The following is a 23,654-nucleotide window of genomic DNA, read 5'->3' as shown; positions in this document are numbered from 1 at the left end:
TTTACACACTATCTTTTTTATGGTATATAAAAATCATGTAAGAGATATGTTAATTTTCATAAAATAATATCTTGAGGGCAGGGGATCATAATGCCGATTTCTAGCAGCCTCTCCCTGCTTCCATAGCAATGCTAATATTTACCCACACAGCTCTTACTTACCAATAGGCAAGACAACATTCCAAGGGAAAGGCAGCACCCTCTCATCATGGGGTATCTACCATTATTAGCCTTACCTGAAAGGGAAAGCCTTTCTGAGACTAAGTCCAGCTGTCTCAGAGGGTTACACCCTTGATAGTAGTGTAACCAGGACACTAGCACCTCACTATTTAAGTACCACAAGAAAGATTCCATCCAGTGGAACAGGCTACTCAATCGAACATGTTTGGGCCACAGGAATGGATTTTACTTTTTTGCACTCTAGTTTCCTAAACTTTGCTCTGGGATATTTGTAATACAAAGAAAGTGACTTGAGTGATCAAAATTCACTGTCTCCCAAGGTGGGTAGGAGCCCAAGTGTACTTTCTTGCTCTGCACTAAAATTCCCATAGCACAATATTAACAGAAATACCCAAGATCCCAGGAATCTGGAAACTTACCACTTACATATCAGCTAAATGTAACATTCTATAAATCACCTTATTGAATTATGAATGTTTGCACTTAGAATTTCTCCACATTGTGATAAACCCACTTAGAGTAGATACAGGAGCCCAAATTTCCATCTCCTGCAGTATAACCAATCAAATATGAACATACTTTCATGTCAGCTTACACTCCAATATTTCTGGATGAAGAAGCTAATTCAGCCTTAATTGTTTACATAGAAATATTCTCAAATGTGTCCTTTTCTCATTCACTAGACATATTTTCAAAAGTACCTCTTATAAGTTCTACTCCTAGTAGGCATACAAAATTATTTAGCCTAGTAGGCTAGGATTTTGATGGTTTCCTGTCTCAATTTAGGTTTTTCATCCATTTTGAATTTACTTTTGTGTATGGTGTAAGAAAGTGGTCCAATTTCATTCTTCTGCATGTTGCTGTCTAGTTCTCCAAGCACCATTTGCTAAAGAGACTGTCTTTTTCACATTACATACTCTTCCCTGTTTTGTCAAACATTAGTTGCCCATATATTTGTGGGTCCATTTCTGGGTTCTCTATTCTATTCCATTATCTATGTGTCTGTTTTTGTGCCCCAACTGTACTGTCTTTTTAAAAAATATTTTAATGTTTATTTATTTTTAAGCGAGACAGAGAGAGTGCAAGCAGGGGAGGGGCAGAGAGAGAGGGAGACACAGAATCTGAAGCAGGCCCCAGGCTCTGAGCTGTCAGCACACAGCCTGATGCAGGTCTTGAACCCACAAACCAGGAGACCATGACCTGAGCCGAAGTCAAACGCTCAACCAACTGAGCCACCCAGGCACCCCATACCATACTGTCTTGATGATCATCGCTTTGTACTACAGCTTAAAGTCTGAGATTCTGATGCCTCCAGCTTTGGTTTTCTTTCAACATTATTTTGGCTATTCAGGGTCTTTTCTGGTTCCATATAAATTTTAGGATTGTTTATTCCAGCTCTGTGAAGAATGCTGGTGTTATTTTGATAGGGATTGCATTGAATGTATAGATTGCTTTGGGTAGTATTGACATTTTAACAATATTTGTTTTTCCAATTCATGAGTATGGAATGTTTTCCATTTCTTTGTGTCTTCTTCAGTTTCTTTAATAAGCTTTCTATAGTTTCCAGCATACAGATCTTTTACCTCTTTGGTTAGGTTTATTCCTAGGTATTTTACGTTTTTTGGTGCAATTATAAATGGGATCGATTCCCTGATATCTCTTTCTGTTGCTTCACTATTGGTGTATAGGAATGCAACCCAGTTTTGTACATGGATTTTATATCCTATGACTTTGCTGAATTCATAGATCAGCTCTAGCAGTTTTTTTGGTGGAGTCTTTCAGGTTTTCCATGTAGAGTATCATGTCATCTGAAAAGAGCTAAAGTTTCACTTCTTCTTTGCCAATTTGGATGCCTTTTATTTCATTTTGTTGTCTGACTGCTGAGGCTAGGACTTCCAACACTAAGTTGAAGAAGAGTGGTGAGAGTGTATATCCCTGCCGTGTTCCTGATCTTAGGGGGAAAGCTGTTTTTCCTCATTAAGGATGATATTAGCTGTGGGCTTTCACATATGGCTTTTATGATGGTAAGGCATGTTCCTTCTATCCCAACTTTCTTGAGCGTTTTTATCAAGAAAGAATGCATCTATTGACATGGTCATATGGTTCTTATACTTTTCTTCTATTAACGTGGTGTATCATATTGATTGATTTGCTAATATTGTACCAGCATGCAATCCAGGAATAAATCCCACTTGATCATAGTGAATGATTCTTTTAATGTACTATTGAACTCAATTTGCTAGTATCTTGACAATTTTTACATCCTTCCTCATCAGGGATATTGGTTTGTAATTCTCCTTTTTAGTGGGGTCTTTGTCTGGTTTTGGAATCAAGATAAGGCTGGCTTCATAGAATGAGTTTGGAAACTTTCCTTCCATTTCTATTTCTTGAAACGGTTTGAGAGAATAGGTATTAACTCTGCTTAAATGTCTGGTAGAATTCCCATAGAACGCTATCCGGTTCAGGACTCTTATTTGTTGGGAGGTGTTTGATAACTGATTCAATATCTTTGCTAGTTATGGGTCTGTTCAAATTTTCTATTTCTTCCTGTTTGAGTTTTGGTAGTGTGTGTCTAGGAATTTGTCCATTTCTTAAAGATTTTCCAGTGCATACAATTTTTCAGAGTATTATTTTATAATTGTTTATATTTCTGTGGTATTAGTTGTGATCTTCCTCTTTCATTCGTAATTTTATCTATTTGAGTCCTCTCTCTTTTTGAGAAGTCTGGCTAGGGGCTTATCAATTTATTTATTCTTTCAAAAAAACAGCTCCTAATTTCATTGATCTGTTCTACTGTATTTTTGGTTTTGATAGCATTGATTTTTGCTCTAATCTTTGTTATTTCCTTTCTTCTGCTGGCTTTAGGCTTTATTTGCTGTTCATTTGCTAGCTCCCTTAGGTGTAAGGTTAGGTTGTTTACTTGGGATCTTTCTTGCTTCTTGAGATAGGCCTGAACTGCAATGTCTTTTCCTCTTAGGACTGCCTTTGCTTGCATCCCAAAGGGTTTGGCCTGTCATGTTTTCATTTTCCTTTGCTTCCATGTAATTTTTAATTTCTTCTTTAATTTCCAGGTTAGCTCATTCATTATTTAGTAGGATGTTCTTTAACCTCCATGTATTTGGGGGCTTTCAAAATTTTTTCTTGTGGTTGATTTAAAGTTTCCTGGCATTGTGATCTGAAAATACGCATGGGATGATCTCAATCTTTTTTTTACCTATTGAAAGATGCTTTGTGACTCAATATGTGATGTATTTTGGAGACTGTCCCATGTACACTTGAGAAGAATGTGTATTCTGCTGCTTTAGGATGAAATGTTCTAAATATATCTATTAAGTCCATCTGGTCCAATGTGTCATTCATAGCCATTGTTTCCTTGTTGATTTTCTGCCTAAATGATCTGTCCATTGCTATAAGTGAAGTATTAAAGTCACCTACAATTATGGTATTATTATCAATAGTTTTGTTTATGTTTGTGATTAATCGATTTATATATTTGGGAATCACATTGGGGGCATAAATATTTACAATGTTAGTTCTTCTTGCTGGATAGACCCCTTAATTCTGATATAATGCCCTTCTTCATCTCTTGTTACAATCTTTGTTTTAAACTCTAGTTTGTCTTGGGGCACTTGGGTGGCTCAGTCAGTTAAACGTCTGATATCAGCTCAAGTCATGATCTCATGGTTCATGAGTTTAAGCCTTACATCGGGCTCTGTGCTGACAGCTTAGAGCCTGGAGCCCGTTTTGGATCTGTGTCTCCCTCTCTCTCTGCCCCCTCCCCCACTCATGCTCTGTCTCTCTCTCTATCAAAAATAAACATTAAAAAATTGTAAGAAAATAAAAAATAAAATCTAGTTTTCTGATATAAGTATGGCTACTCTGGCTTTCTTTTGATGTCCATTAGCATGATAGATGATTCTCCATCCCCTCACTTTCAATCTTCAGGTGTCCTCAGGTCTAAAATCCATCTCTTGTAGGCAGCATATACTTGGTAATTGGATCTGTTTTGTTTTGTTTTTGTTTTTGTTTTTTGTCTGTTTGTTTGTTTTTAACGATCTGATACCCTATTTCTTTTGATTGGGGCATTTAGTCCATTCACATTCAGAGTGATTATTGAAAGATATTAATTTAGTGACATTTTTTATATGTAGATTTTATATTTGTTGTGATGTTTTCTTGTTCTTTGTAGTCTTTGCTGCTTTCGATTCACAGAGTCCCCCTTAGGATCTCTTGCAGGGCTGGTTTAGTGATCACAAACTCCTTTAGTTTTTGTTTGTTTGGGGAAGTCTTTATCTCTCCTTCTATTCTGAATGACAGCCTTGCTGTATAAAGGATTCTTGGCTGCATATTTTTCCTATTCAGCACATTGAATAATTCCTGCCAGTCCTTTCTAGCCTGCCAAGTTTAAGTGGAGAGGTCTGCTACTAACCTTATGTGTCTACCCTTGTAGGTTAAAGACCTTTTGTCCCTAGCTGCTTTCAGAATTCTCTCTTTATTTATTTATTTATTTATTTTGCTAGTTTCACTATGATATGTCATGGTGTCCTGTTTTTGTTGATTTTGAAGGGAAATCTCTATGCCTTTTGGACTTGGATACCTGTTTCTTTCCCCAGATTAGGGAAGTTCTCAGCTATAATGTGTTCAAATAAACCTTCTGCCCCTTTTTCTGGCTCTTCTTTTTCTGGGGCTCCTATGATACAGATATTGTTTTGTTTCATGGAATCACTTAATTTTCTATTTCTCCCCTTATGATCTAGTAATTTCCTTTCCCTCTTTTTTTTCCAGCTTCATTTTTTCCATAATTTTATCTTCTATTTCACCTATTCTCTCCTCTGCTTCTTCCATCCTTGCTGTCACTGTATCTAGTTTATTGTGCATCGCAGTTATAGCATTTTTGCTTCATCCTGACAAGTTCTGCTGATCTCTGCAGCAAGAGTTTCTCTGGTGTCTTCTATGCTTTTTTTTAAGCCCAGCTATGAGTCTTATGACTGTTATTCTGAATTCTTGTTCAGATTCATTTTTTTATATCTGATTTGAGCAATTCTCTGGCTGAGATTTTTCTTGACCTTTCTTTTGGGGAGAATTCCTCTGTACTGTCATTTTGGCTAAGTTTCTATCTTTTGCGTGTCTTAAAAGCTTGTTATGTGTCCTGCACCTGAGGGTACTATTATATTAAAAAGGAGTCATACATTGTCCAGGGCCTGGCACTCCAGAAAGTGTTTTTGGTGAATGCTGTTTGCACTATATTGTTGTGTTTTGGCTGCTTTATCCCACCAGTCAGTCCTCTGCAGAGCTCCTCCTCACTTGTAGTGGTGGAATGTTTGGACTTTCAATCAGATGTGTTGAAGTAACCCTGGAAAATAAAAAAAACGAAAGAAAGAAAGAAAGAAAGAAAGAAAGAAAGAAAGAAAGAGAAGGGAACCTTGACTTCATAAAAATATTAAAATGAGAGGGGAGAAAAAAAAGAGAATCAAAAAACCATGAGGCTAATTTCAGAGAAGGAGAAATGAAAATAAAGAAGAAAGAGAAAAAATGGAAAAAGGATAGAATGAAAATGCCTGAAAATGCATGAATAAGAATTGACCAAAAATAAATCAGAAACTATAAGCCTGATTTAAAAAAAAAAAAAAAGGAAGAGGGAAGGAAAATATAAATAAAATAATAAAGGAGAAAAACAGTTTGTCTGTTGGTGCCTGGAAACGGTGGCTGTGCTGCTCTGGTGGAGAGGCTGGCTGCATTGGATGAGTCAGTCTTGCTCCAGTAAATAAGCAGTTGCCAGGCACAGAGGGGCAGGGTTTTGCCCTGCCTCCACTGGGGGCTGCTGTGCTTCTCTCTGAAGTCCCACCATGTTGATGCTGAGGGGAAAAATGGTGGCATTCCAGGCTTTTCTCCCCATACCAGGGACCTCAAACCATGCTGTTCAGGCAGTCAGTTTTCCCTGCTCCACAGTTCTGCACCTTCTAGGCGCTAGGCTGGGATTCAAAATCAAAGTCTTAAAGGACCCAACTCTCCCCTGTTCCAGAGTGGAGTCTCTCCAACCTGCAGATAAAAGACCATGGCTGGCACTTGCAGGGTCTTTTGTCCTGGCGGAGGCAATAAACCACCTTTCCAAAGTACTCCAGGAAGGGAACTGCTCTATCCCAGTACACCCCAGAGATCGCTACACTGCGCTATGTGCTCTGGGGTCAGGTCCTTTCTCCCCAGGAACGCACACCATGTCTCCTGGCTTCACTCTGGAGAAAGCTGCGCACTTTTGAAACCTCCAAGTTTCAGTTCGAAGAGCTGTTTGAAAAAAAACCCAAAAAACAGCAACAACAACAAAAAAACAAAAAAAAAAAAACAGGAAAAAAAATGACACTCTCCATATTTCTCCTTCCCCAGTCTGTGGTCCAGAGAGGTTTTCCTCTTGTGCTAACTCAATGCTACACTTTCACAACCTTCCCTCTGTCTCTCCACAGAAAGGGTTTCATCCCCTCCATGCCTATGCTGTTTTATCTCCCCCAATTCACATACCCACACCTCGATCCTTCCAAGCTGTCTCTGTCCAACTGTGGAAGTCTTTCTGCCACTCTGCATATCGATTTCCTGGGTGTTCCAAGTGATATGAGCTCAATACAGCTGTGTTTGAGAGATGAGGAAAATCCCGGTCCCCCTATTTCTCCACTGTCTTAACTCCTTCCCCCTTTTCTTTATCAATTCTTATCTCGTCTCAATTACAAACACATATCTTTTTTGTTATATACATATCTTTTAATGTTTTTGTGCCATGCATTATACTGCTGTATAATGGACATAAAATAATTATGTTAAATTGGTTAAAATAAATGCCTCAGATACAGTAGACTTGTAGACATATCTCCCAGGTTCTCTTTTAGATTCAAAAGTGTGTGTGTGTGTGTGTGTGTGTGTGTGTGTGTGTGTTGGTCTCTATGTCATGTGTTCTTTTAGTCCAGTGTCCTCAACCCACAGCTGCCCACCAGAATTACTTGGGGAACTAATCAAAAGTATCTTCACAAAAATCGAGTGAAAGCAATATTAATATTAATGAAGTATCAGACCTAATTGAATAATTGCTACCAATGAAGTAAAATTTTAATTGAAATTTAAATAATTCAATTTTTAAATGTATTTTAAAACAACTACAGTTAATTTTGTATGATGTTAAAGTAAAATATGCAGTAAAACTCCAAGATAGGAAGTGGATGACACAGGATTACCTTCTCTACATGTAACCTCTATTTTTCCACAGGAAGCCCCAAATAGACTTTCTTGCCAGCACCTTCACCTTTTGCTCAAGGTGCTCATATTAGTCTTTCAAAATTAAAATTGATAATCATAATTAAAGCATGTCATTTTTTGAAACAGTCTGTCCGTGGACCCCACATAATATGAAACCATTATCTGCTAATAATTATATGTTTAAATTTTGAGTTAGTGCCTTTTGCATGTGTAGATAACCTGTGGTTTTATTAGAAATGTATCCCATGAATGGATAAAGAAGATGCAGTATATATATATATATATATATATATATATATACACACAATGGAGTATTACTTGGCAATCAAAAAGAATGAAATCTTGCCGTTTGCAACTACGTGGATGGAACTGGAAGGCATTATGCTAACTGAAATTAGTCAATCAGAGAAAGACAAAAATCATATGACTTCACTCATATGAGGACTTAAAGAGACAAAACAGATGAACATAAGGGAAGGGAAATAAAAATAATATAAAAACAGGGAGGGGGACAAAACAGAAGTGACTCATAAATATGGAGAACAAACTGAGGGTTTCTGGAAGGGTTGTGGGAGGGCGGATGGGCTAAATGGGTAAGGGGCATTAAGGAATCTACTCCTGATATCATTGTTTCACTATATGCTAACTAATTTGGATGTAAATTTTAAAAAATAAAAAAAAATAATAAAGTAAATAGTAAAAAAAAAGAAAAGAAAGAAAAGTAATGTATCACAGAAAAGTTGCAAAATTTTGTTTAATTTATTATCATTACTTCTGGTAGAATTAACATTTTCTTTTTCATAGCTTCAGCTCCTACTTTTGCACTGAATCAAATGAAGAAAACAATAATTATTACCAAAGACCAAGAAGTCATCATAGAGTGCAAACCCCAAGGCTCTCCAAAACCAACCATTTCTTGGAAGAAGGGAGACAAAGCAGTTAGAGAGAATAAAAGGTTAGAAGTCTATTTCATAATTCAAACTCTTAACATCAAACATTTTTTTGAAGTTTCAGGTGATACAGACAGAGTATACAAGAAAGAGATTTTGCAGTTATAATGAAGAGATTAAAATATGGTTTGTCTATATAGCGATTAAAAAGAATTCAGATTTCTATTTCAATATGATCAGATTTCTTTGCCTCCATGGTGTTTCAGTACTGATGGGAATTTCACCAGGTTATGAATAAATCACACACTTTGATTAAGCTAGTTATTTTGGGTTTCATTTAGGGTCTGAAGATTTGGAGATTCACAAGTTATCTATAATAATTTACTTTAATGTTAATATTTAAATGATATAAACATGAATCTTTTGGGTAATCACTTCATGGCAGAGTATTTTCAGGCAAGATTTGTGTCTAGGTTTGTACTTCTTTTTTCAATCTCGTTGAGGCAAAATAATATAGAATTACTTCAGTTGCCATAGACAAATGAGAAATGTTCAGATGAATATTTAATGTGTATAGATTTGGTTTTAGTAAGCAAAACCAAAGGACATCACAGTAGTACAAATGGGAAAAAAATGATGAGAGAATCAAACCATCACAAGAGTGTGTTTGCCAAGTTCAAAAGCCCATGCTCTATTAATTATTACCATATTTGTGTTGTAAATGATGATTCAGCTTTGAGAAAATAATATCCTCTAATATGTTGAAATAAGGTTGCATAGGTTGTTTTAAAGTGTTATCATTTTATCGATAAGGATAAGCAGATCATGCTTTGTTTTATATCTGTCTGGATCTAAGTAATAATATAGAAAAATTAATTGATGTCAGTATTAGGGGTCCATTTGAATAATTCTTTAGGTAATTTTGGAATATTTTGAAATATTTGAAAATTTACTATAGAAATTTTTCTTTCCCCTTCTAATCTGAGAATCACTGATTTAAATTGCCTGTCTCAGATGAAGTAATTACAGACCAATTGGTTCAGTTCAGGCTCAAGGATGATGTATGATGCCTGAAAAGGGTGATCATCTATAATTAAAATGGGTTATACTGATCATCTTGTTTTGAAAGAGAATGTATCTTTGTTATTCAGGCAGGGTGGGAGGTACAAAATCATAAATATGTGTATATATGGTTGAAATGCATATGATTGAATTGAATTTTTTGTATTGTTGCTCATAGAAATTTAAACAAACAAAAACAAAACCTGGCACAACCCTTATTAAAGCAGAAGAAAATATTTTTGTAGAATTAGATCAAAAAGTTTATCATTTTTTTAATGCATCAAAGATTTTTATATCATCAAAATGTATTTGCCATATTGGTACAAACCACTACATTTGAAATGCATTATTTGTGTTGTTCATGGGTGGCATGTGAGTCTTATCCTATTTATTTCAGTTCACCACCAGAGAATTTTCCTCAGCAAATATACATAGACATCACTGATGAGTTTAAAAAATTAGATAGCATCTCTTTTGTTAAAGCAAATGTATTGAGAAAGGAACAGGATTAATGAATTTTCTGTTACAACAAATATAAACATACTAAACTTTTTTTTTCCAGAAGTTGAAAAACAGTTTGTGAATTTTCCAGTTTTCTTGATTCCTTTTCTCCTCACTGCTATCCCTTCAGGTTAGTGAGACATATACACTGGCTTCAAACTCAGATCACTCAATTTTCCAGATGTCAAATACTCTGGTCAAAGTGCTATTCAGGAAGGAGGCTAAAATGTGAAATATTTGTGTTTTTATTTATTCAAGTAAAAGCAAGACTGGGCTACATTTAATCAGCCTTTGCTACTCTGATCTGTATGTTTATGTTTGTAAACTCTGATCTAGATGTTTATGTTTATAAACTGATTTAATTTAATGACTACAGAGGCATTTTTACACTTAAAATTGACAGGCACACTTGCAAAATATTGTCTTTACTAATGTACAGTATGTTACCTTATTTTGTAGTTCCAGGTTTCATTAAAAATACAATCTAAATAGAAATTTAAAAATATTAAGCATCAAGTATTAAAATAAAAGGCTAAGACTTAAATAATAATAGAAAGAATTCCATAAAGTAATGTAAGAAGACATATGTAGATATTTGAAAAAATTGCATGCCAAACATATGAATAGAAACTTGAAAATTAAAATTTCCAATGTATATATTATACATTCTTAAATAGAATTTTAGTTTCATATGACACCTTATTTTCTTATAGAAATTTTAGGTCACTTCTCTGTTATAAAGCACACCAACTGATAAGAGTTGTAAATAAAAATTTAAGTGGAGGTGTTAGAAAACTGTTAAGGGTTTGAAATCTTTGTGTCTTGCATATTTCACATTAGGGTTACAAATTCAAATCATGTTTTATTTCCTTGGAATACAAGTATATTCACCATTCATGTGATCTACATCAAATAGGTTCCCCAATCACCCAACCCCCAATAACTGTAGGTTATTCTTCTAATAAGAAATGTTAAATGAATTAGTCTTGTCCTTCATTCACAATTTTCACAGTTATTTTGGATCACTTCAAATTAAAGATTGAAACAGCAAATGGCAATTTCCTATATGGACATATAGAGATTAGTATTATATTGGAAGAAAGGAGTTAAAATAATATATATTATAAAAGAAACATGTAAATATGAAAAATAAAACATTTTAAATGCATAAAATGCATAAAATTATGTCCATAGCAATAGCATAAAAATGTAATGAAAGATGTTAATTGCAGAAAAATATCATTTAATTATCTGAAAACTAGTCAGAACCTCAAAAAAAAAAAAAAGAATTGAAAGCTTGGGTCAATAGCAATTTAACTCTAAATTGTAAATGCAATGTTGTAACAACTGAAGTTAACAATTAATCATTTGTTTTATCAACAGAATGTCAAATGACATACTGACTTTTCTTTTTCTGTCAAATTTTGATTGAATCTTTCAGATTTTGTTTGGTTTGTTTTGGAAGGGGATCTTCTTTGTCTTTTTTTTTTTTTTTCTTTTCTTGTATTTATCTGTTCTGCTAAGGAAGTATATAAATCATTATCCTAAAATTTACAGTCCTGTAGGTAATAACTAGAGCATAATATGACTTTTAGAAGAATTTTGATTAACAAACAAGTTGTTATCAAAATATATTTCAAAATATTTCATTCACTTGGTCCTAAATTATGCACCTAAAGTATATTTTAAAATAAGTAATATTAGAATTTGTGAGTGGTTTGTAGTTATTTCTTGTTTATATCACAGAATGCTCAGTATGAATTGCTGCTTAAATAGTAAGTCACATTATTATTGACAATGATGATGACTGCTATAGCACTTATAATTTATGAAGCACTTCAACATTGTGAGTAATAGTATATAATCCAGTGTATAAATCAAGACTTCATTTCCTGGCTTATCAGGAAAACTATGAGCTTTCAACAAGTTACTTAATTAATTTATTTATTTTTTGCTTATAAGACTAGAATTCAAAACACTAACCACATTGGATTGTGAGAATTGAATGAAATTTTGTAAAATACACTGGCTGGTGTATAGCATTTAATAAACGCTCAATGAATGTTATTTGTGATGATGATGCTGTTTGCTGCTGATGGTTAGTGGTGGTGGTGATGATGGTGGAATCAGTTGAGCCTTTGAACCTTTGAATACTGACATATATTTTTGTTATTAATAGTTCTGGAAAGTTTTACCACTCCCTTTTTCTTTCTCCAGTAATTCTAGAATGAATTCTAGAGATTTAAGTTATTATCTCGGATTAAAGGAGTCTCCATGTGATAAATATGCTGTTCATTAAATCTGTGCCTCTAAAGTGATATTCTTTGTCCATCAGAGCCTGAAATCTTCACTTCTCATTTATGGCATGGCCATTCTCATCAACCTTACCTACTCCTAGTTCAATAGCTCTTGGATAGTTTCTGATAGCAGACTGAACATTTACTTCTGTAATCAGTATTATATAGGCCATGTGCAAACAGATGAATGTATGTGGAGAGTTAATGGAAACAGAGAAGGCTTTTAAAGGATTTTTTACTCTTTCTCTTTTTTTTTCTTTTAAGGAAACTTCACATTTGCCCCATCACTTTTAAAGATCACTAGCACACATTCATTTAGATTTCTTAATCAATCATGTCCATTTTCATACTAAACTAATAAGCTCCTGGAGTACTAACACATGAAATGTTCCATGGAGATTTTCTCCTCTAGTATATTTTCATTCAAAATGTTCTGCTCATCAAACTCATATTGGATTTTCACTTCAGCTCATTATTTCCATTACTTAGCCATTAACTTTTGTTAAAATATAATCACCCAGAAGCACTCCAGCAGTGCACAAATATTAAGCCTTCATTATTACATGTTCAATTTCCTGTACTTTTTGTGGACAAAGACAATCTTGGCTAAAATGAAAAATACTTAGTTTTTGGTTAAGACAGTTTTTGTTGTTGTTCTTATTGTTCTGTTTTGTTTCCTTTCCATGTGCACATATATAAATTATTATTGAACCCCATGGAATGTGCCATTCATGTTTAAAAATTATTTACAATTATTGAAATATTAAAATGGTTAAAGTACAAATTTTCATTTCTAGGCAGAGGGGGATACCAGTGTTAGAAATATGGACTATAATCCAAATGGGTGCTAAAGAAATCCTGCATCCAAAAAAATAAAACTTATCCTATGAAGGGACAGGATTATAGTGTAATTTATCTTTTATGGTACTGTCCAAAATCCCTTGTAATATTCCCCTGCTCACCAAAGGAGCTTCAGAACAGTGAAGTTTTCAACTTATTCATTTAACACACACAGAAAATTGCACTTGAAGTACCCATTAGTTGGCTTCTAGTGGGAATTCATGTTGTGTTTATTAGGCAAAAATTATCAGGCTTACATATTGACTCATAGACATATGGAAAAATATGTTTGTAGTGCAGGCCCTAAAGGACATTGTTACTGAGGGGAAAATAGGGTCTTCTTTTTCAAAGGAAGAAGAAGAATTCATGGGGATAATTAGAGTCTTGTTTCTGTCCCTTTGTTTCCACCTACATGCTGTGTTTGCTAATGAACAAGCTGTTTTGTTGTTTCCTCTGTGACAATGTCTTTTACATATTAAGAACATAAAACAATGTAGACCCTAGGTATCTTAGTTTTTTTTTTCAGTGTCTAAGAAATTATATAATGAGAGAAAATGAGCTTTCATATACCAAGAGTATATCAGTTCACTTCCTTTGTAGATTAAAATCTATGCTTCAAAGGAATAAAATGATCAAAATGACATTATTTATCTAAAGGAAGAGAAGGTTGATAACTGTCTTCATAAGATTTAATACCTATGAACAGCTTACAATATACGATATGTTATCACTTGGGGATTCTTACTCGCTGTTCCAAAGTTCCACCAAGTTTAAGGGGATGAGAAGAAAATGGCTTCACATTCATTGTGATGAGGTTAGGAAGCTGACTTCCTGGTTTCCATGAAAACTAATGGCAGAAGGCTCTGCCTAATTTACTTTCACCACCTTCCTTTTAAAATGCCAGTAGAAACACAAAAGGGGGAAAATGCAGTCATAGCAGCATTGGAAATTATGAATATAGATCAACAAATTCTTGGCTCCTAAGAAGAATCACCCTTTCAAATAAAAATTGACCCAATTAAGAAATGATCAATAGCTTGTTCAAGCCTGGACCTCTGAAACTCAGCAAAATCAATGTAAGAGCTGGTAGAGGGAGTCTTTCACTAACTTCTGCTTTATTTCCATATCTACCAAATTCAGTAACTGAGCCTCACTACAATGTTTGACTTGAAAACCTCTATTACATGGAAGCCACTCTTTAAGGTGGCAAACTATTACTATCCCTATTCTATCCACAATAATTCAAAATAAATTTGGAGATTATGAATCCAGCAATAGGATGAGAGAAGACATAAATGCTAGGATTTAAATGATTCATAAATAAATAGGATGAGAGAAGACATAAATGCTAGGATTTAAGTGATTCATAAATAAGCAATGATGTCAATAATTAGTGATATAAATGAAAAAAAATATTGAATATAAATGAAGAATATTGAAATCCATGGATACTGGCAATCATATAATTCTATGTACTACTTCTGGCCAGAGGGGCTATGCACTGTTTCAAATTTTCCAGGAGTCACATTACCTCTACATAAGATGTGAGAGGTGGGAAGCAATATTTTGCCTCAGTCTGAATGAGTTGCATTAGAGCCCTACTAACCTCGGAACAATTTGACATGGGTTTGTTCAACTGACTGGTGTCAAGATTAATGTCTGAGGAAAAGACTCTGGGACACTGACAGAAATACCAAAGGGAGACAAGGAAAACTAAGAACATTTCCAACAGATAAAACCAAGCCTGTAAACACATGGGAACACAAAAGTATAAAACACAGAGACTATCAATATAGTATACACTATTCACAAGTTATCTCTAAGAGATGGATTATGTATAAATCTAATTTTGTGCTTTTCTGTATTTTACAAGTTATATGTAATTATTGTCTATAATTATTCATATAGAATTGTATACACAAAGAAATTGTATATAATTTTTATGCACTGTGCTTATAATCAGTAAGTAAAGTTAAGGTAAACACCACAAATTTGTAGTGTTGTAGGAGGAACTTTCTTAAGATAATATATTTCTAATCACATAATTCAAATAGTTTAGATTTGATAAGAACATACGAAAAGATAAAAAACACTAATCCTCCTGCTACATTTTTTTTTCCATCTTCAGAGAGAAAAAATACTTGGTATTGAAAACAATTCAAGCTTCTTGGCCTAATCTTTTAGAGGTGTATTATAGAAGAATTTATGTAATTTACCCTAGAGATTCAGTTGTAATTCTATAAGAATAGGCCCCTCTCTTATTCTACCATCATTTCAATCAACAGGCCAATTGAACATACCTTCAATCAGTGGAAAATTAGATTTTCAAATGAAATGAAGCATATGGTTAACCATTGTACCCTGGGTTTCCCTTTCTTCCCTTTTCTTTTTGACAATGCCCAAGTTTAGGCCCTTAAAATGTCTCAAGTAGCAAACATCCTAAATTATACTTTTCATTTGTGTCCATTTTCTCTCCCCATATAAGCCATGCTTCACCCTATAGCCCGAGGAATCTTTCCAAAGCACAGCTTTGAGTGTGTCATCCTCTTGCTGAAGCTACTGATCTGAATCTTCTATTGAATACAACCATAATTCATGAGTACATTTGAAATTCTCCATTTTATTTCCACATTTATTCACTAATCCATCTGACAAATATAAGGTTGAACTATATGAAATTGCCATTTTTTTATCTGTTAGAAATGAGTGAATAACAAAAATTTCATATGGTTCTATCTGATATTTTAAGTGCCTATATATGTCAGTGCTTGGTGCCAGGAACAGAGTTATGAATGAAACACACAGGGTACTACCAACATGGAGTTCAGAGTCTATACCTGCTTTTATTAACTGTTCAGCTGTCTTTCTCTCTCCATGTGTCTGTCTCTACTCATTTCTGCCCTCCTCCCAAAAAACCCTAAGTATTCTAACTTCAAACTGCATGGATGCTCACAATTCCCTCAAACAGGTTCTTCATTTTCTCACCTGATAACCTGTACTCAAATGTCCCTTTCTCTCTCTCTCCTCCTTTCCTTATAGCTTGTTGGTCAATCTCAATGACATTTGAAATCCTAACTCAAAGGAAAAAACTGTCTTATACTTTCTCATTATTGAAAATGCTCAAACTGATATAATTGCTAAGAAGCTGAGTTAGTGGGAAGTTAGATAAATGATATGCCAACTTCTAACTTTTAATTTAGTTTCAATATGTGCCAGTTCACAACCCTGTTATTTAGATATTGCCATCTTTGACATATAAGTTTTCAGTTATAAACTCAAAGAGATTGTGACTTGTTTAAAGTCGCCCATCACAAAGCTGAGCTTTAAAGCCAAGCTTGCTGCTAGTCAATGATTCTATGATGATTATAGCAATCAAATTGTTTAGCAGTGATGCTGCATTTCAATCTACATAAAGAATAGTGATAGAATTCCTTTTATGTGGTAAGGATTTAGCTCCCCAGTTTGTACTAAAAAGCTGTATGATCAGCTTTATCAGCTATTTTCACACACACACACACACACACACACACACACACGAGTGCACACATACACACACACACACACCCCTCACAAAAGTCCAGAAAACCTTCCAAATAAAGAACTTAATTTAAATCTAATTTTACTTCCAATAAAAGATGCAAACTGAAAAACTCAGACACAGTGGCCAAAATTTCATCTTACTTTTACTTTTCTCTTTCTACATCTTACTTTGTGGTAAGTTAGACTACATTGATGTTGATTGGCCATCTAATTATAAGAAATATTTATTGTCCTTTTTTATCAATTACACATTAATCAATTGATCAAATGTTATTGACAAAATAATTCTAAAGATTGCATTATAGGATGTTTCTTGGCTGTGCTTTTAAACTTTTCCCCTTGTAGATCTCCATTGTTTTGAGAGGTATTCAGTGTTTCTAAACTTGATCTACATCAGACAATGAATAAGCACAAATAATTCAAACTTACTGAGTAACAGTGTGCTCACACCATGCCAAATAGTTGAATGCAAGTGGAAAAACAAAGGGATTCTCACATTTTAAAACATTCTACTCTTAACAGTATGTTTAGATAATATAACATTTGATCTCAAATCTTCAAATTGACGATATCCATTTGAACACAGAAGACGTGCATGTAAAATGTCTTCAATTATTTGTTGCTCATATATCCCAAGTTTAAGATTCCAGAAAATCTATAAAGATTTCTTTTCAAAGGCCTTCACCTTTTTTTCCTGATCTTACCACCAGTTTTTCTTGTTTCCACTTGAAAAAAAAAAAAAGAATGTTATACATAACAAGACAGACCATAACTCACAAGGGAGATAACACTAAAGAAGTCAGTTAATTTAAACTGTAAACTACAAGATAATCCTGGCTCTGTTGTGCTATGAACACCTCCAGTTTGTAGCATTGCATCTCTAGCTAATTACCAATTTAACAAACAGTTCATAAATTTTACTTCTGACTATGGTTCATTTACCCCAGTTACTATAAATTGCTGCACAAGGTGCCTGGTTATGCTTTCCACATAGGCACAACTTGAACAATCCATTAATTGTTTAAAGACTTTTCTTATCCAAAAGCCCCCCAGACTACAACTTTCAGCTTAATTTGTCCTTAATACAAACAACATCTAAAATAACATGGGAATTCAAGCATCTATGTACAAGTTGGTGACTGATCCTATTATCTCCCCAAGTGACTCTTCATTGAATATAAAATAGTGAAGAGAGAAGATTCTGAGAATGTTTAGAAAAAAGTATTTTATAATGGAGATTTTTAGCTTCCTTTGAGAGTTACATAGTCACTTCTTTTCAGTTTTTGCATAAATCACAGTCTAATTTAACTATGGTTGATTAATGATGGGAATTAGAGGGCTGGTTACAAAATTAAGGCATAGACCTAATAACCTTGATGACAGTGAAAAACAACCTGCAGATCATTTTCATAAAAATAATCTCAGGGCTGCTGGGTGGCTCAGTCAGTTAAGTATCCAACTCTTGATTTAGGCTCAGGTCATGACCTCATGGTTCTTGAGATATAGCCCTGCATGGGGCTCTGCACTGACAGTGTGGAGCCTGTGTGGGATTCTCTCTCTCTCTCTCTCTCTCTCTCTCTCTCTCTCTCTCTCTCCCCCTCCCTCCTCTCTCCTCCCTGCCACTCTCTCTCTCCCCTTCAAAATAAATAAATAAACTTCTAAAATTAAAAAAAAAATAACCTAAACAAATTTTATCATTAGCATGCTTATTTTGTTTGGGTAACAGAAATATTTATGAATATATAGATGATAGATAGATAGATGATAGATAGATAGATAAATAGATGATAGATGACAGATATAAAAATATAGGATGAGTTCTATGTTTTTAGTTGTATCAGGAGGTTTCAGGGTACCAATTTATTTTTGTTTCTCTCTTTTTCTAATTGTAAATGGTATCTCCACTTCTCCTTTCCCTAATACTATAATATCTAGTACTTTTCTATTAAATTCATTTAGTGAAAACAAAAATTATTAAATATTAAATGTAAGACATTATGCCAGTCATACCAAGATAAGTAACAGATACTCCCATTCTCAAAGGAGGCATATGCCTAATAGACAATAAAACTAATGCATAGATAACTATAACACAAGATATTTATGGTAATAATGCATAGATTTATTAACACAGGATACTTAATATACCTTATGTAAGTATTATTTAGGTACCTATTATTATTAGGTAAAATAACAATAAAATAACTACCCTTTATTGAGAACTGGCTCTTTTATGTCTGCATTACTTTATTTCAATCCTCACAATAAGGTAATATTGTAAGGAAGATATAAACATTTCTGTTTTAAATAAAGTAAATGAGTCACAAAGAAATTAGAAAATCAGAAAGAGAGCCGAATTCTCTTTGGATTCAAAACCAATTCTACTATAAAAAAAATAATAATATTCCACTATAAAAAAAATAATAAATAAATAACTAAATAAATAAATAAACTTCAACAGTTAAGAAAACAGAACATAAAATCTTGATGGAAGGTGAGAGAAAACTGGGATGAACTGTCATTTGAAATGGTTAGTCCTTGGGGTGCCTGAGTGGCTCAGTAGGTTGAGCCTCCGAATTCGGCTCAGGTCATGATCTCACGGTCTGTGAGTCTGAGTCCTGTGTTGGGCTCTGTGCTGACAGCTCAGAGCCTAGAGCCTGCTTCAGATTCTGTGTCCCCCTCTCTCTCTGCCCCTCCCCCGCTCATGCTCTGTCTCTTTCTCTCTGTCAAAAGTAAAAATAATAAACATTGAAATGGTCAGTCCTTGATTAGGATTTTGACATGTAGAGGTGGATTGTATTTTAGAAAGACCATTCAGAATTTGCAAAAGCAGTCATGAATCCAGGACACTTTTGTGAAAAGTAAGTACTATTATATGGCCCTGGTACACTTTTTATAGAAATGGAAATAAGCTGGAAAGGTTGAATAGCTGAGGACAAATTATTGAGAATTAGAAAGACAGTTTGAATTTATACTTAATTTAGTAGCCAAAAAGTAGTCTTTGAAAGACTCAATTACATCTATTCTTGGACATCCTACTTTTATTACATAATTTTAAAATCTATATATAAGTTTTATGTAACAAAACTAAACCAATCTTTTTAAATTAAATGATGACTGAAATATAAAATATATAAATAAATATGATTTAAATTTCTTGATTTTATCATTGAGCTAGCAAGAAAGTTAGGAAGAAATGTTAAAGCCAAGATCTGAGCTTATTTTAGTGATGAAGCCATGCGTGGAATCTGATTTTCACTTCCAAGGCATTTGCTGACATTGAGCATTGGTTTTCACAAGTTGGTGGTAGGCTGAGGAGGAAAAAGACAAAGCTTAGGGCAAGCTCCTGGTAAGACTAGGCCCACAAATTGGTACCACTGCAGCATAAAACTGAACTTTATATAAATCAATCCACTGAGAAAACCATTAAAAAAATGATCGATTTTGTGTCTTAGTTATGAAAGGAAAGGGCAAGTCTTCCACTTAGGTGTTGTAATTAAGGGCCAGTAACCCTAATTTATACTACCTAGGTGGCCTGAAAAGTCCAATGTAAGGCTTTACTTAAGGTAGTCCCAAACAGGAAGTGAACCCAGGTGGTTGAGGTACAACAAAGAATGAAAAGTAATGAAGGTATCAATATGTAGGTAAAAGTAAACAAAAGTTGTCACATAAAACAATAATACTTTTAACCTCAAAGCTTCAGGGGAAAAAAGACAAAGATATGAAAACAATAATATGATATATATACATATGTATTATACATATATATATATATATATATATATACAGAAAGTGAGGGATAAACAGAAACCATGAAATAATTTAGTAAAGGTATCCTAATCATTAAGATATTAGTATAAATATTGAACTAAAATAAAAATCTAGCAATCAACTGCTTATAAGAGATATGTTTAAAGCATAAGAAAATAGGAAAGTTGGAAGCTAAAGATTTATCATTTAAGTACAAGCACAACAAAAAACGTGTTTAACAGTATCAGTTTCAGAACTATGGGGTGCCTAGGCGGCTCAGTTGGTTAAGCGTCTGACTCTTGATTTCAGCTCAGGTCATGATCTCATGGTTTGTGATATTGAGTCTCTTATCAGGGTCTGCAGTGTCAGCTTGGGATTCTCTCTCTCCCTCTCTCTCCATCTGTTTCATACTCATACACATGCTCTCTCTCTCTCTCTTTCTCTCTCAGAATAAATAAATAAACTATATATATACACATATACATATATATGTATATGTATATGTGTATATATATATATATATATATATATATATATATATTTTCCAATACCTGTTGTTTCTTGTGCTGTTAATTTTAGCCAGTCTGACAGGTATGAGGTGGTATATCATTGTGGTTTTGATTTGTATTTCCCTGATGTTGAGCACCTAGAAAAACAGACCATAAAAGAAGCATAAAGATGGTCACTATATAATACAAACTTAAGGTGATCAAACAAACATAAAAATTTTGATCTGTACATATAATATTTCCTCAAAATATACAAAATAAAAATTAATAGTTTTAGAAGAAAAAATATGTGAATCCAATATCATAGAATAATTTAACATATCTCCCTTGTATTCCAGAACTTAAAGGAAAATTTACGGCTCAAAGTACTTACGTTAGCAAAGTAGAGGTGTCCCTGGGTGACTCAGTCAGTTAAGCAACCGACTCTTGATTTCGGCTCAGGTCATGATTTCATGGGGTTGAGCCCTACATCTCCAGGCTCCATGCTGAGAATGTAAAGAGCCTGTTTGGGATTCCCTCTTTCCTCTCTCTATCTCTCCCCTGCACATGCACTGTCTCTCTCTCTCTCAAAATAAATGAACTTTAAAAAAAAAAAAAAAAAGGAAAGTGAAACCTGAAATTAAAGACCTAAGCATCTATCTTAAGAAGTTAGGAAAGGAACATGAAACTAAACTTAACAGAGAGTAAAGATGGTAATAATAAAAGCAAAAATTAATTAAATTACAAACAAATATCAAGCACAATTGGAAATGGACAAATCCAAATATTGGTCCTTTAAAAGACTACAAAAAGAGTCCTACATCTCTAGTGATCTAGAACATGAAAGCAGATATAAAAAAATAAGAAGAAAAAATGGAAACATAAGCACAGATTCTGCAGACAAATTGAAGAGGTAATAAAACAATGTGAGGAATAATTGAATGTCAACCAAGTTGAATGCTTACATAAAATGAATAAATAAAACTAACTTAAACTAACTGAAAGAATTGGAAAATACAAATAGTCTACTATTATATGAATAGTTAAAAACATTTACATACACACACTCAACGTACAGTCCTAGATGTTTTTACTGGAAAGTTCTACCCAAGAATAAATGATTCCAATCTTACACAACTATTTCATAGCGTAGAAAAGAGACAAAGTAATCTTACTAACTAAATCTAACAAGGGGAGTTTGTGAAGTAAGAATACAAACCAAGCACTCTCATGAGTATAGATATAAAAGTTCTAAACAAAACATTTGCAAATAGAAAACAGCAGAATTTTAAAAAAGATACTGTGTAACCAAGTTGATCTTCACATAGCAAACCAAGTTTGTTTAACATGGGAAAACCAAACATGGTAATATAATTTACCACATTAATGATTAAACAAGAAAAATGATTAAGTTATCTCAATAGAACAGAAAAACATTTGGGGCGCTTGGGTGGCTCAGTGGGTTAAGCTTCGAACTTCAGCTCAGGTCATGATCTCATGGTTTGTGACTTTGAGCACCGGGTCGGGCTCTGTGCTGTCAGCTCAGAGCCTGGAGCTTGCTTTGGATTCTGTGTCTCCCTCTCTCTCTGCTCCTCCCCCACTCATGCTTTGTCTCTCTCTCTCAAAAAATTAATAAATGTTAAAGAAAAATTAAAAAAAAAGAATAGAAAAACATTTGATCAAATACATTTGTTTATGTTTTTAAAAAAATCTCTTAGTGCCTATGGGGGGATAAAAGAAACTTCTTAAACCTCTAAAGGTATCTTTAAATAGATGATGATAGATCAATAGATGGTTAGATAGACAAACTTAGAATAGCAAAATATTAGAAGCATTATTCCCTTTGAGAGTGAAAAATAGATAAGAGTTCTGCTATAGCATTCCTTGCCAGCACAGAAAGACAAGAAAATTGAGAAGTAAAAGCAAAACTTTTATTTTTGGTAAAATATCTAATTGTATGCATAGAAATTCCAAAATAATCTATAGAAAAACTATTTGAATTATTTAGAGAGCTTAAATAAATTTTTAAATACAAAACAAAACAGAAATAAATTTGCATTTCTATACACCAAAACAAAGAGTGAGAAATTGACAATGGCATCAAGGAATTACTTCTGAACAGGAGGCCTTGGAATTATTTTAGGAGGGACAAATAGCATGCTTTTGGGATTAGTAATGTTTTTTTTTATTATTTTGATTTTGATTTTGATTTAACTTTATCTTTTATTTTTAAAAATTTACATCCAAATTAGTTAGTATATAGTGAAGCAATGATTTCAGTAGATTCCTTAATGCCCCTTATCCATTTAGCCCATCCCTCCTCCCACAACCCCTCCAGCAACCCTCAGTTTGTTCTCCATATTTATGAGTCTCTTTTGTTTTGTCCCCCTCCCTGTTTTTATATTATTTTTGTTTCCCTTCCCTTATGTCCATCTGTTTTGTCTCTTAAAGTCCTTATATGAGTGAAGTCATATGATTTTTGTCTTTCTCTGACTGACTAATTTCACTTAGCATAATACCCTCCAGTTCCATCCGCGTAGTTGCAAATGGCAAGATTTCATTCTTTTGATTGCCAAGTAATACTCCACTGTATGTATATATACCACATTTTCTTTATCCATTCATCCCTCGATGGACATTTGGGCTCTTTCCATACTTGGCTATTGTTGATAGTGCTGCTATAAACATGGGGGTGCATGTGTCCCTTCGAAACAGCACACCTGTATCCCGTGGATAAATGCCTAGTAGTGCAATTGCTGAGTCATAGGGTAGTTCTAGTTTTAGTTTTTTGAGGAACCTCCATACTGTTTTCCAGAGTGGCTGCACCAGCTTACATTCCCACCAACAATGCAAAAGAGATCCTCTTTC

The 23,654-nt window shown here is 33.9% G+C and overlaps 1 protein-coding gene across 1 annotated transcript in view; it reads left to right on the top strand.

Annotated features, from left to right (window-relative positions):
• The window catches only part of CNTN5 (contactin 5), a 534,453-nt gene that overhangs the window by 232,053 nt on the left and 278,746 nt on the right, over positions 1-23,654 (top strand). The window contains exon 11 of the mRNA XM_042959596.1: positions 8,223-8,373. Within this exon, the coding sequence (XP_042815530.1) occupies positions 8,223-8,373 (151 nt within the window). The remainder of the gene's footprint in view (positions 1-8,222; positions 8,374-23,654) is intronic.

Source organism: Panthera tigris, chromosome D1, assembly GCF_018350195.1.
Source record: "Panthera tigris isolate Pti1 chromosome D1, P.tigris_Pti1_mat1.1, whole genome shotgun sequence".
NCBI classification, from domain to species: Eukaryota; Metazoa; Chordata; class Mammalia; order Carnivora; family Felidae; genus Panthera; species Panthera tigris.
The sequence above is the reverse complement of the archived record's forward strand: the minus strand, read 5'-3'. Positions and strand labels throughout refer to the sequence as shown.